The following is a 12,798-nucleotide window of genomic DNA, read 5'->3' on the forward strand; positions in this document are numbered from 1 at the left end:
ACGCATCTCAGTCACAGCTCACTGGGGAGGCTGAGGTGGAGGGACGCTGGAACCCAGGTGTTTGGAACCAGCCTGGACAACACAGCTAGACACTGAGGGAGGGAAGTCAGAGGACACTGGAGTAAAGGGACATGGGCCCCAGGAGCCTGCAGTGCAGAGTGGTCCTGAGGCCCTGCCATGTGAGGAGCCTGAGGTCCCATTTCAGCAGAGTACAGGACCCAGGCAAGGGGCACAGCAAGCCACTCACGTGTGTGGGGTACCTCGGCCGCCCTCCTGTAGCAATGACTATGTGGTCGGCTGAAAGCAGCGTCTGAGGATAAACAGAGAACTGTGGGTCAAACAGTGCGTGGTCAGCTGCCAAGGGGCTCAAATGCCTGCAGTGGCTGGGGCAGCACTTCCTGTGACCCTACTGTGCAGTGTGGATGCTCTGCAGTGTCTCACAGAGCAGGGGTCTCACAATGTCCCCTGAACAGGAGGGTCGGATGGAAGGCGCAATGAGGTGTTGCAGCTCCAAGCACTTTACAGTGTGCAGGGCCTTTGCAAACACCGTGCCTGCCTCCTCAGAGCCCCACAGACACTACGGGAAGGGAGTGACTCTCAATTTTGTCATCACCCCAAGCTGCAGGACAGTCAGCTGTGGCATTTAAGCTGCTTAACAAGGGTGTGTGCGACTGAAGATGGATCTAGTTCAGCCAAGGCAAGCTTCCTGCATTGAGTTACGCCCCCCAGCTCTGTTCAGTGTGTGTGTGAGTGTGAGAGTGTATATGTGTATGTGTGTGAGTGTGTGTGTGATGTGTGTGTATGAGTGTGTGTGTGTGTGTGTGTGTGTGTGTGTGTGTGTGTGTGTGTGTATCTGTGTGCTGGGGAGACATGGTCCCACTATATAGCCCAGGGCTGGTCTAGGACTCAAGATGCTGCTTCTGCCTCTCTAGTGCTGGGATCTCAGGCTTGGCCTCTGCACCCAGCTTTTGAATTACTCTGAGGAAGTGTGACCTCAAGGGCAGCTGTTAACACAAGAACAACGCCCAGGCCAAAAATAAATAAATAGATAAATAGATAAATAAATACATAAGTAAATAAAAAGGGATCAGGTGCTAGAGGAGCCCTGAGAGACAGGCCGATGCACACTTACCTCCTTCCCACCTTTGTCGACACCATAAATTGTGTTCTTGTTGACAAAGCTGGCTTTGATGTTAAAGTACTTGACTTTCCTGCAACATAAGGTGAGATTTACTTGCCTTTTCTTTTTTTTTTTTTTTCTTTTTTTTGAGATAGCACCAGCACGTGCTCTAGGCTAGCCTCAAATCCACTACCTATGTTAGGGTTTCTACTGCTGTAGAAACACCATGACCAAAAGCAACTTGGGGAGGGAAGGATCCATTTTCTTTCTTTCTTTCTTTCTTTCTTTCTTTCTTTCTTTCTTTCTTTCTTTCTTTCTTTCACCAAGGTTTCACTGTGTAGCCTTGGCTGTCCTGGACTCACTTTGTAGACCAGGCTGACCTCGAACTCACAGAGACCCACCTGCCTCTGCCTCCAAAGTGCTAGGATTAAAGGTGTACGCCACCACACTTGGTCCTTCAGGTTGCTTTCTTATAGACCACAGGACCACCAGCCTGGAAATGGCAATACCCACAATAGACTGGGCCCTCCCCACATCAATCACTAATTAAGAAAATGCCCTGCAGGCTTGCCTACAGCCCAGTCTTATAAAGGCATCTTCTCAATTGCGTTTCCCTCCTTTCAGGTGACTCTAGCTTGTGTCAAGTTGGCATAAATCTAAGCAGTGCACACACTATGTACCCACGGAGAGCCCTGAACTCCTCAACTTCCTGCTCCACCTCCACAGAGCTGATAAACCAGGATTAGAGGTATGCACCACCCGGCTGCCTCAGCCTCCAGGTCTAGTTACGTGGGTAGGCCCATGCAGGCTGCTAGGAGACAGACTTAGAGCTGACAGGCCGCACACAGGAAATAAACACATGCAAAGACTTTTTAATGTAAGAGAAATAAAAAAAAGAAAAGAAAAGAAAAAGAAACACAGCTCCAGCCCAGGGCCTGTGGCCCCACTGGGACAAGTAAGTGGGAAGCTACACTGGAAAGCAAGAGCACCCTGCCTGTCACTCTGGGTTCCCTGAGACATGACAACCACAGATGTTCAAGACAGCGACAAAACCATGCTTGCCACGTCCCCTCCCGAGAGGCCCACACTGTGACTGGAGGGGGAGGGAACCAGGCCTCCCAGAGGGAAGTTCCTTGGGGAACTCAAGTGTCATCATATATGTGTCACCTCTTAGGAGGGACACAGTGTCCCGTCTCAGGGGTGACTAGCCTGTCCCTGCTCATCAGTCCAGTCACATTCACAGGCTCAGGCCTGAGGCCGCCCCTCCCTGTCTCACTCTCACCCCAGCTCCAGCCATTCAGCTCACACACATGTAGCTCCTTTGCTGTCATTTCCTCAGTTGCAGGCCTCTGGGGCATCCTCCACACCACACAGCACTGACTGACTAGCCTCCACACAGCACTGACTAGCCTCCACACAGTACTGACTAGCCTCCACACAGCACTGACTGACTAGCCTCCACACAGCACTGACTAGCCTCCACACAGCACTGACTAGCCTCCACACAGCACTGACTGACTAGCCTCCACTCCACACAGCACTGACTGACTAGCCTCCACACAGCACTGACTAGCCTCCACACAGCACTGACTAGCCTCCACTCCACACAGCACTGACTGACTAGCCTCCACTCCACACAGCACTGACTGACTAGCCTCCACACAGCACTGACTAGCCTCCACACAGCACTGACTAGCCTCCACACAGCACTGACTGACTAGCCTCCACACAGCACTGACTAGCCTCCACACAGCACTGACTAGCCTCTACACAGCACTGACTGACTAGCCTCCACACGGCACTGACTGACGAGCCTCCACACAGCACTGACTGATTAGCCTCTGCCCTCTGAGGCAGAGGGACACTTGTTTTCACTGCCAGGGGTTGTGCTGCAGTGAACACTGTCACAGGCACAAAATGACCCCAAGAAGGCCAGGAGGGTGGACCTCCCAGGGCCACCTCACATATGGCCACTGAGTCCTGGGAGTCTCAGTACCTGTCCTGAAGCTGGACACGGTGACCCCAGTTCAAGGACTTCACATGGTTTTGCACAGCTTCTGCCATTTTCTTCCTGTGGACACATGCAAAAACCCGTGAACTCCACAGCAGCGGGGCTGGCTGCAGACTTCACTCAGACAGTGAGAGAAGACTGTGTACCCACAGGAATTCTGGGAAATAGAGATGTGGTTCTTTTATTTTTTTGGAGGGGGCAGGGCTTTTCTAAGTAACCCAGGCTAGCCTCAAACTTAAGATCCTCCTGTCTCGGCCTGCTGGGACCAGGCTGCAGGTGAGTATTACCACCCCCAGTTTGTAGATTGTTAAAGGGCTAAACCCTGACCCTCGTCCTCCAGGGCTGCCTGTCTCTGGGCTCTGACCAGGGTTTGGGCTGTGGAATCCTGGGCTCTCTCTACCCTGGGGAATTTGGTATGCTTCACCCCCAGTGACCACCAGAAGTGTGTGGAGAGTGCCTCTGCTGAGCCAGGACTAGAGATGAGTGGCAGAGAGCACATCTCCCCTCTCGACGGCACCCCACGGCAAGGGCTCCTCACCAGCTGTGCTGGATGGGCTGGGCCACTTCCCAGCCGTAGTGTTCAGCATCTCTGATCATGCCCCCCAGCAGTGCGGCCTGATGCATCAGCTTCTTGGGTATGCAACCCACATTGACGCAGGTGCCACCAAGGCCCCACCTGGTACCTGGAATATCAGAAAGAAGCATGTGCATGTACAGCATGTGTGTACATGCATGTGTGTATACGCATGTGTGTGTGTGTACATGTGTTGCAGGGAACAGAACCCAAGTCTTTGCACGTGACAGGAAAAGTGTTCTGTCACCAAGTCACCAAGGCCCTGGTAGGAGTGGCTCTGACTTCCCATGTAGGAAAATGCAAGAGGCTTCCACTCCACAGGCTCAGAATGCCTTCAGGAAGCTTCTATTTTGTGACTTGAACCTGGCCCAGGTGAGCCTTCCCATGTGAATTTGTTCCCCGTGTCTACTCAAGAGTCTTTTAAAAGCATTTTTTGAACATTTTATTTATTATTTTTGTGTATAGGAGTGCTTTGTGTACATGTGTGTGTGTAAACTACATTGTGCAGTGCTCACAGAGACCAGAAGAGGGTGTCAGATCCCCTGGGAGTGGAGTTATAACCAGTTGTGAGCCACCATGTGGGTGCTGGGAATTGAACCTCAGTCCTCTGGAAGAGCAGCCCACGGAGCCATCAGCATAGACATGTGTGTCTGGTGAGCAGGGCACTCTTAGGGGAGACTGTGGGCAGAAGGGAATGAGCGGCTTCTGTCTGGGCCACCTACCTCGGGGAGAGGGCTCCACATAGTCAGCCACAGCCACCTTCTTTCCGAGCTGAGCAGCTGAAATGACAAGGACATCTGCAGGTGAACACAGCAGGAAGCTGGCACAGAGCTTCCCAGGAGCCCTTGGGGCCCAGAAGGAGGCAGAGCATCCGGGCGGACACCTGAGCAAACAGGCCTCCCTTTGTCCATGCAGCTGCCCACCAGCAGCTCTGCACCAGCCCTCCCGGGTACCCACCCAGCTTGCTGCCTGCGGGCAGGAGCCCTCCAGCCTCTTCGCAGACTGCAACCTTCACACCCCACATGGAGGCAGTGCTAGAAGGCCTTGCTCCCAGACTTCCTGCTCCCTCCTATGGTAGGCTTGGAAGTTCAGGGTGAGACAAGTGTAGACTTGGAGCACAGGGTGTCAGCCTCACTGGCCACCGACAGAGTGACCATGATGTCAGCCAGAGGTGAGGTGGGGAACTGGGGCTGCTGGGAATATATGATATTACCCAACCATAAAGAAGTAAGTAAAGAAATGACAGAAGACACAGATGATCCTATTGATAAAAAGCGCTCAGAAGAAGCAAATCCACTAAGACAGAAAGTAAAGAGTGAGTATGACGGCCAGGGAGGAGAAGAGATGAGGTAGTCGGGAGAGCGAGTACTAATGAATACAGCACCCTCAGAGAGATGAAAATGTTCTAAAACTGTGATGGTGGTTATGCAATCCTTAGATATACCCAAATCTCCCGGGCAGTGGTGGTGCACGCCTTTAATCCCAGCACTGGGGAGGCAGAAACAGACGGATCTCTGGTGAGTTTGAGGTCAGCCTAGTCTACAAAAACGAGTCCAGGACAGGCAAGGCTACACAGAAAAAAAAAAAAAAACCTGTCTTGAAAAACAAAAACAAACAAACAAACAAAACAAAACAAAGAAGCAAACTGAGCAAACGCAGGGGAGCAATCCAGTAAGGACTTCTCAATAGCCTCTGCTTCAGTTCCTGCCTCCAGGTTCCTGCCTTGAGTTCCAGCCCTGACTTTCTTCATGATGGACTATGGTATGCAAGTGTAAGCCAAATAAACTCTTTTCTTCCCAAGTTCCTTTTTATTATAATTTTTAAAAAGTATTTATTTATTTATTATGTATACAGTATTCTGCCTTCATGTATGCCTGCACACCAGAAGAGGCCACCAGATCTTAGTACAGATGGTTGTAAGCCACCATGTGGTTGCTGGGAATTGAACTCATGACCTTTGGAAGAACAGACAGTGCTGTTAACCTCTGAGCCATCTCTCTAGCCCCATTGATCATACTTTTAAAAAGATTTATTTATTTATTTATTTATTATTTATTTATACAGTGTTCTGCTTGCACATATACCTACCCACCAGAAGAGGGCCCCAGATGTCATTACAAATGGTTGCGAGCCACCATGTGGTTGCTGGGAATTGAAATCAGGACCTTTTGAAGAGCAGACAGTGCCCTTAACCTCTGAACCATCTCTCCGGCCCCCTGATCATAATATTTTATAACAGACACAGGAAGCAAACTAGAGACAGAAATTGGTGTGAGGACTGTGAGACACTGCTGTGAAAACCTGGCCATGTTGTTTTGGGAGGACTGTGGCAGTGTTTGAAGCTTTGGACTGAAAAAGCCACTGAGTGTTCAGAGCTTAAATGGCTGTTCTATGGGAGCCTGGAAGATAAGAGCGTGGAAAACTACCAGGGTTGTTCTTGGTGTATTTGAATTGAGACTCTACGGATTCTGGTCAGTGGGAATGAAAAATCTGCTGTGGCTAAGAAGAGACCAGCACTGCTGAGGTGAAACTTTTCCTTCACTAGGACAGCAGATGCTGGTCAGCTGGAACTGCGACTAAGAGACCCACATCAGCGACTAGTGAAAATCTGCCAGGAAGTTTCTCCCATGGATCACCACTCAGACATGTGGAGGAATGTCTTGAGTAGATGTAACAACTGTCAATAAAGCACTATTTAGCCAATCAGCTGGACAGAGGGACAGGAAGTGGAAGGCGGGACTTCCTGGAGAGGGGGCGGAGCCAAGAATTGACAGTTGACAGAAGAGAGTTGACAGTTGAGAGCTAAAGAAGGAAGAAGCATCTGAGAATCAGATTGACAAGTGCTTGGGATATATGTATGTTATGAGGTTTAGAGCAGTTTATGTTAGTTTACGAGTAGATTAGAATCAGTTTAGATTCTGCCGGGTGTAGTGCCACCCTTAAAGTACGTTTCAGACTCTGTCAGTTATTGGCTTCCTAGGCTGAACCAATACCATTTATTGTAACAGACAGAAGCTGTGGTCCACAGGGGTCAAGACTACATCTCAAGCTGTCAGCCAAACTTGGTAACGTATACGAGTATGCCACACAGTACTGGCTCAGGGGCATGCAAGCTGTAGGAGTGAAGGGGTCATAGGCAGACAGTGAGGCTTGGCACCATGGAACATGGTCAGAATCTCTGAAGAGATACCAGGAGGGCATGGTGAGGTCAGCCTCAGATGCAGTAGATACCTTAACATACTAGAGATGCCAGGACCATGGGAGGACCACCAAGGACAGCAGCGGGTGTCATGTGGAGCTGGCCTACGTGCGCAACAGAGGGCAGAGGCGGAGACCATGAGTGAGCGCCAGGACTGCAGAATTCTATTTGGATGTTAGTTTTCCTTTGCTCTAACTGTAACTGTGGCCCGGTTCTTCCCTCTCGTAATAAGAAGTATGTAACTTTTTTATTTTACAGGAGCCCACAGCTGAGAGACTTTGCATTTTTAAAGAGCTACTGGGTTTTTAAAGAGAACTTGGACTTTTAAAATACTGACATTTTAAGCATGGCATTGTGGCACATGCCTTTAATCCTAACACACAGGAGCCAGAGGCAGGTGGATCTCTGCCTGATCTACAAAGTGAGTCCAGGACAGGAGGGCTGGCCACACAGAGAAACCGTGTCTCAAAAAAACAAAAAAAGAAAGAAAGAAAAAGAGAGGGAGAGAGAGGGAGAGAGAGGGAGAGAGAGAGAGAGAGAGAGAGAGAGAGAGAGAGAGAGAGAGAGAGAGCAAGCTACAAAATATTGCTGAGAAAAGGGGAGAGGAGGAAATCCCCAGAAGAAATACAGCATATGACTCAGCTGATACTTGTTTGTTCCCAAGAGGATTTCACACACACACCCAGAGCTGGGCATGGGGGCTCACGTCTATGATCTGTGCACTAGGGAAGCTGAGGCAGAAGGATCAGGACCACATCAGGGTCAGGCCACGCAGGGGCCACATCAGAACCTGTGTCACACAAAACAAAACAAGGGGAAAGGAAGCTGGAATAGTAATGGCTGAATTATATCCTCGGTGCTAAAACTCGTAAGTCAATCACAACCCTCAGTACCAAGGGATACAACTGTACTTGGATAAAACCACACAGACACACACGCACACACTCTAGAATTCACAGCACCAGTATTGACAAGAATAAACACTCAAGGCCGGGCGTGGTGGCGCACGCCTTTTATCCCAGCATTCGGGAGGCAGAGGCAGGCGGATCGCTGTGAGTTTGAGGCCAGCCTGGTCTATAAAGTGAGTCCAGGACAGCCAAGGCTACATAGAGAAACCAAAAAAAAACACCAAACAAAAAAAAAAAAAAACAAGAATAAACACTGAAGTACAGAGCTCAAAGAGATGGCTCAGCAGCTGAGAGCATGGGCCACTCTTGCAGGGGACCTGCTTTGGTACCAGCACTCACATGGCAGCTCACAACCATCTGTAACTCCGGTTTCAGGGGAGCCAACACCGTCTTCTGGCCTCTGTGGAAAACAGGTACCAGGCACACAATGTACATGCGCGTGCGCATACATACACACACACACACACACACACACACACACACACACAGAACAATCATACACATTTAAAACAAAAACAAAAAAAAGCTGGACACTCCTGGCACCTGGGAGGCAGAAGCAGGTGGATCTCTATGGATCTCAGCCTAGCCTACAGAGAGAGCTCCAGGACAGCCAGGGCTACACAGAGAAACTCTGTCTGGAAACAAACAAATAAATAAATGGCAACAATAACAAGACAGAACTTCAGTCAATACAGGCTATAGTCATGCAGCCCACACAGACTGGTGAGCGGCACCAGGGACACACTCACCGCCCTCACTGTGGTACAGGGTTCACAGATACACCTAGCCATCAGACTTTTCCCTTGATTCTTATCCCTTTACTTATTTACTTTGAGACAGGATCTCATTATGTTGCCCAGGCTGGTGTCAAGCACCTAGACTCATGTGATCGTCCTGTGTGGGAAAGACTGTAAGCTTTGTCACAGGTGAAAGCAGTCTTGGCGGGCTTTACCCTTGGGCACCCTATGGCTACCTTGTGATAGACTGAGTGGAGCCATACTGGGCCTGGAATTCAGGAAGCAGACCTGGGGACTCCACCTGGACTATTGTTTTTCTAATCGACCCTCAGTGGGAGAAGGAGGCCGCCCTTTGCACGTGACTCAGGCAGGAGGAGAGGAGAGAGCAGGAGCAGCTTCAGACCAGGCTTGAGTGCACATGGATCAGCTAGCTGGCTGGACCAGCACACAGGCCAGAGACACCTAAGGACCCGTCACGTGGAACAGATACCAGAAGGTTCATTCTTTTTTCCCTTTAACCTTTTTTCCCTCTTGTGTAAGCTAGTTGGGTTGTATAATAAAGTTTAATTGTTAAGAAACAGAACCTACACTCCTGCCTCTGCCTCCTGAGTAGCTAGTATCACAAATATTTTCATAACCAGACCCAGCCTTTGAATATGTACTGGCTTATTGTCTATTAATTCTATGTCATTAAAGACTCCATCTCAGAGCCGGGCATGGTGGCACACGCCTTTAATCCCAGCACTTGGGAGGCAGAGGCAGGCAGATCGCTGTGAGTTCGAGGCCAGCCTGGTCTACAAAACGAGTCCATCTCAGAAACAAAAACACTGGGACAAGAGAGATGGCTCAGTGGTTAAGAGAGCAGACCTACTCTTGCAGAGGACTTGATTTCAGTTCCTGGCATTCATGCCAGATGGCGCAAAACTAGCTGTAACTCCAGCTCTGGGGGATATGGTGCCCTCTTCTGGACTCTGCAAGCACCTGCACTCACAATCACATTCTCTTACACAGAGACATACATACATAATTTTAAAACACTAAAAATAAATTTAGGACAAACAGATAGGAATGGGACTATGCCACTTCAGGAGAGACCATATTCAGCCTCTGTGTGGATTCCTGACTAAAGAAGGCATCTGTTCCTTGAGCATTCTGCTCCTAGACACGATGCTGTCTGTGGTCACGCAGCACCACCCTGAACACAACAGAAGGTACACAAAACATGAGCTACATACCTTCCTTGGCACAAGCTAGGCCACCGGATCCCCCACCAATCACCAAGAGATCAAAGCTTTGCGGCCCTGCTGAGGAAGAACAGGCGGTAAGAAGGTGCCAGACCCACACCCTGACCTTGCTCTCCAAAGCTTTGTGGTGCAAAGTTTATCGGGATGGGGAATCCTATTGGGGCAGTCAGGGGTGACCACACTGTTATCACAAAGTAGAAACCAGGGTGTGGTGAAGTTGGTTACTAGGGTGTGGTGAAGTTGACTGCCAGGGTGTGTGACCATCTTTGCAGAGAATCTCCCTGACTCCCAAAAGGAGTCTCAGCACCCAAGACATCAGTGTCTTGAGCCAGACAGAACAGAAACGTCTTCCTTCTATCTACGTGCCTTTCAGGGATAAAGGTGACTTCAATACAGCAACTGGGAACACACACATAGTCCCTCCCACACAGTGAGGAGCCTCAGCGTCACCCTCTGACCTCCACACGTGTGCACCCACAGCCACGAACGCACCGAATAAACCCACAAACCAAATGTAAAAATAATACTTTTAAACGGCCACACCTGTCTTTGTATCCGCCTTAAGACGGCAAAGCTACCTTATATGCCTCAAGGTCGCTGGCCTGCACCCCCACTACAGGAACACACAGATGAAGGTCAGAGGTGGCCCATGGTTTGCAGCCGCACAGCTAAATCTACCCCAGGTTCAAGTCCTGAAAAAGCCTGAGCAGTTGCACATTATTTGATGGCTTTGATGTGATCCTAGAGAAGAAAGGAGAAAAGCGGGGTGGGGGGGGTGGGGGGGGGTGATGGGGGTGCCAATCTGTCTCCTCTCTTGCTTTTGGGTGCCTGGAAAAGAATCATACCTTCCATTGCTGACACCTGTCCTCCTGTTGCCAGCGTGGGCTTCCACTGGATCGCCCTGCCCTGAGGCCCCACCCTGTGCCCTCCAACTGTTTGCTATCAAGCAATTGGTAGGGCTGGCTTATCCTGGACCACCTGCTCCTCCCCCCCCCCCCCCCCCCCGCTGTGAGGAGCCTCCTCTCTGATAAACACTTGGGAGAAGTCCTCAGTGAACGTTTGCAAGGGTCAGTCCAGGGAAGGATATGAGAAGCCAGCTGAGGCTGGGGGATACCGCTCTATAGAGCAAAGCCTAGGCAGCGGCTGTCACGGGCCACCTCACCTAGCTGATTATAGCTTCCTGGAGGGAACCCTCATATTCTGGCCTTCGCTAGCTCGCTGTGGTTAGGCCCCTCCTCTTGCCCACAGTCCCCTCTCCAGACTGTGTCTTGGCTTCATCTCTGCCTCCTGACCCCACGTGTTCTTTCACTTTTAGTTCCTTTCTATTGTCTGGAACAGGGTGAACAGAAAGTAGGAATTTAACGGACACGGCAAGGTCCAAATAAAGGGCACACTGCTCTGATAAAATAAGATGGTTCCCTAATGTGTACCCATAGATGGGCTGCCCACCCACCAGAGGAGTCGCCTGTGGGGGGGGGGGGGACCCTGGGTAGCTGTCCACAGATGCCAAGTGTCTGGTCACTCTAGCTTCTTTTGGGACGATGCACCCCACCCCACCCCCTGCTGGAAAATATGGGTCCTACCCCTGCTCCGCAAGGACAGGCTGCAAGGCTGAGCTGGCGGGGACTCAGATGTGGGCTCTGGAGTCAAGTGGCAAATGGTATCTTCCCTAGACCCCAGAGGATCTTCACCCCAGCAAAGCTCTGAACTCCTTGGGGGTGTGAGATGGGATCCCCAAGGCAGCAGTGCCTCCTGCCCAGTGAAAAGCAAACCCCAAAGCCACATGGGGCTTCCGAGCAGCTTGAAGGGCCCTAGGCTTGAGGTCAGTGAAGCTCCTGTCTGCAGATTTAAACATTTTTTCTTATTTTTATTTTATGTGTATTATGAATGTTTACTTGCATATATGTCTTATGTACCATGGGCAAGCAGTGCCAGAGGCCAGACGAAGGCATTGGGTCTCCTCGGAATGGAGTCACCATATGGGTGCTGGGAATTGAATTTTGGTCCTCTGGAAGAGCAGTCAGTGTTTCGACATCTCTCTTGCCCCTTCTTTACAGATATTTTACTGCCACTATGTAGGGCGGTGGTGCCAAGGGCACAGGTACATTGATTGTTTTGCTTTTTTACCTCCACAAAATCATTGTAAATGTACCCGCTGAATACAGGCCGCAAGGAGGCTGCAAAGAGCCAGGGACCTGGGAGTTTGCAAAGCTACTGAAAGCAACCTTAGATCCCTAAGATCCGTCCCCTAGGTTCCCACTTGACTGCCTCCCCGGCTAGCTTCTGCCAATTTACACATGCCCTGAGCCAGCCTGCCCTCTCCCCCTGCAGGCCAAGGGCTTTCCATGCCACTGCCTCTGCGAAGAATCCTGGCCTGGCCTTGCTCCTGTCTCTCTACATTGACACCCTGTGAGCAGAACCGAGTTCTGAGCGGAGACCACTCAGGCCACCCATCTTACCACTGCAGACTGGAAACTGGAGAAACCTGGCCTGTTGCGGGAAGTGAGAACCACGCTAAGGCGAGCCCAGCCTCCCCTCCCCCATCCCCTTTGAACTCGCTTACTATCCTGATTTCAGCCAGAACCGTCCCAGGTGTTGTTTCCTCTTCATCCCAAGGATATACCCAGACCCTGAGAAGTGGGGGCGGGGCTGGGGGCGGGGTCTACTGTCTTTGTATTTACTCCCTGCGTGCAGAAGTAAAAATTACTTGCTAGGCACGCGATGAGCAGGTAGTTCAAGGTCAGTTCGGGCTGCACTACGGACCAACCATGACTCAAAACAATCAAAACAACAAACCAAGGCAGTTCATGACTCTACCTCCAGAAGGCAAAAGTCGGGGGCAAACTAGCTAGGCAATCTGAGGCCCGCTTGGTCTACATGGGGGTGGGATTAGGGGCAAAAACAAAAACAAAAAAATTACAACAACAAAGAGTACCTGCAACTAGGAAGTTGTGGACCAATGGGGTACTTGGTGACCACCAGGGCCTTTGACATCATCCCTGTCA

At 50.5% G+C, this 12,798-nt stretch overlaps 1 protein-coding gene across 5 annotated transcripts in view; it reads right to left on the bottom strand.

Annotated features, from left to right (window-relative positions):
- The window catches only part of TXNRD2 (thioredoxin reductase 2), a 51,734-nt gene that overhangs the window by 38,549 nt on the left and 387 nt on the right, over positions 1-12,798 (bottom strand). Inside the window, exons 1-7 of one of the 5 annotated variants that reach the window (XM_084802443.1) lie at positions 12,357-12,470; positions 9,785-9,853; positions 4,428-4,484; positions 3,670-3,814; positions 3,117-3,191; positions 1,133-1,211; positions 248-310 (exon numbers count right to left, since the gene is read on the bottom strand). In XM_084802443.1, the coding sequence (XP_084658569.1) occupies positions 248-310; positions 1,133-1,211; positions 3,117-3,191; positions 3,670-3,755 (303 nt within the window). In that variant the 5' untranslated portion in view covers positions 3,756-3,814; positions 4,428-4,484; positions 9,785-9,853; positions 12,357-12,470. Of the gene's footprint in view, positions 1-247; positions 311-1,132; positions 1,212-3,116; positions 3,192-3,669; positions 3,815-4,427; positions 4,485-9,784; positions 9,854-12,356; positions 12,471-12,798 lie in introns of those variants that run through there. The other 4 variants (XM_084802444.1, XM_084802441.1, XM_084802440.1 and 1 more) reach the window with 4 other exon arrangements.

Source organism: Acomys minous (assembly GCF_964271855.1).
Source record: "Acomys minous genome assembly, chromosome: 11".
Classification (NCBI taxonomy): Eukaryota; Metazoa; Chordata; class Mammalia; order Rodentia; family Muridae; genus Acomys; species Acomys minous.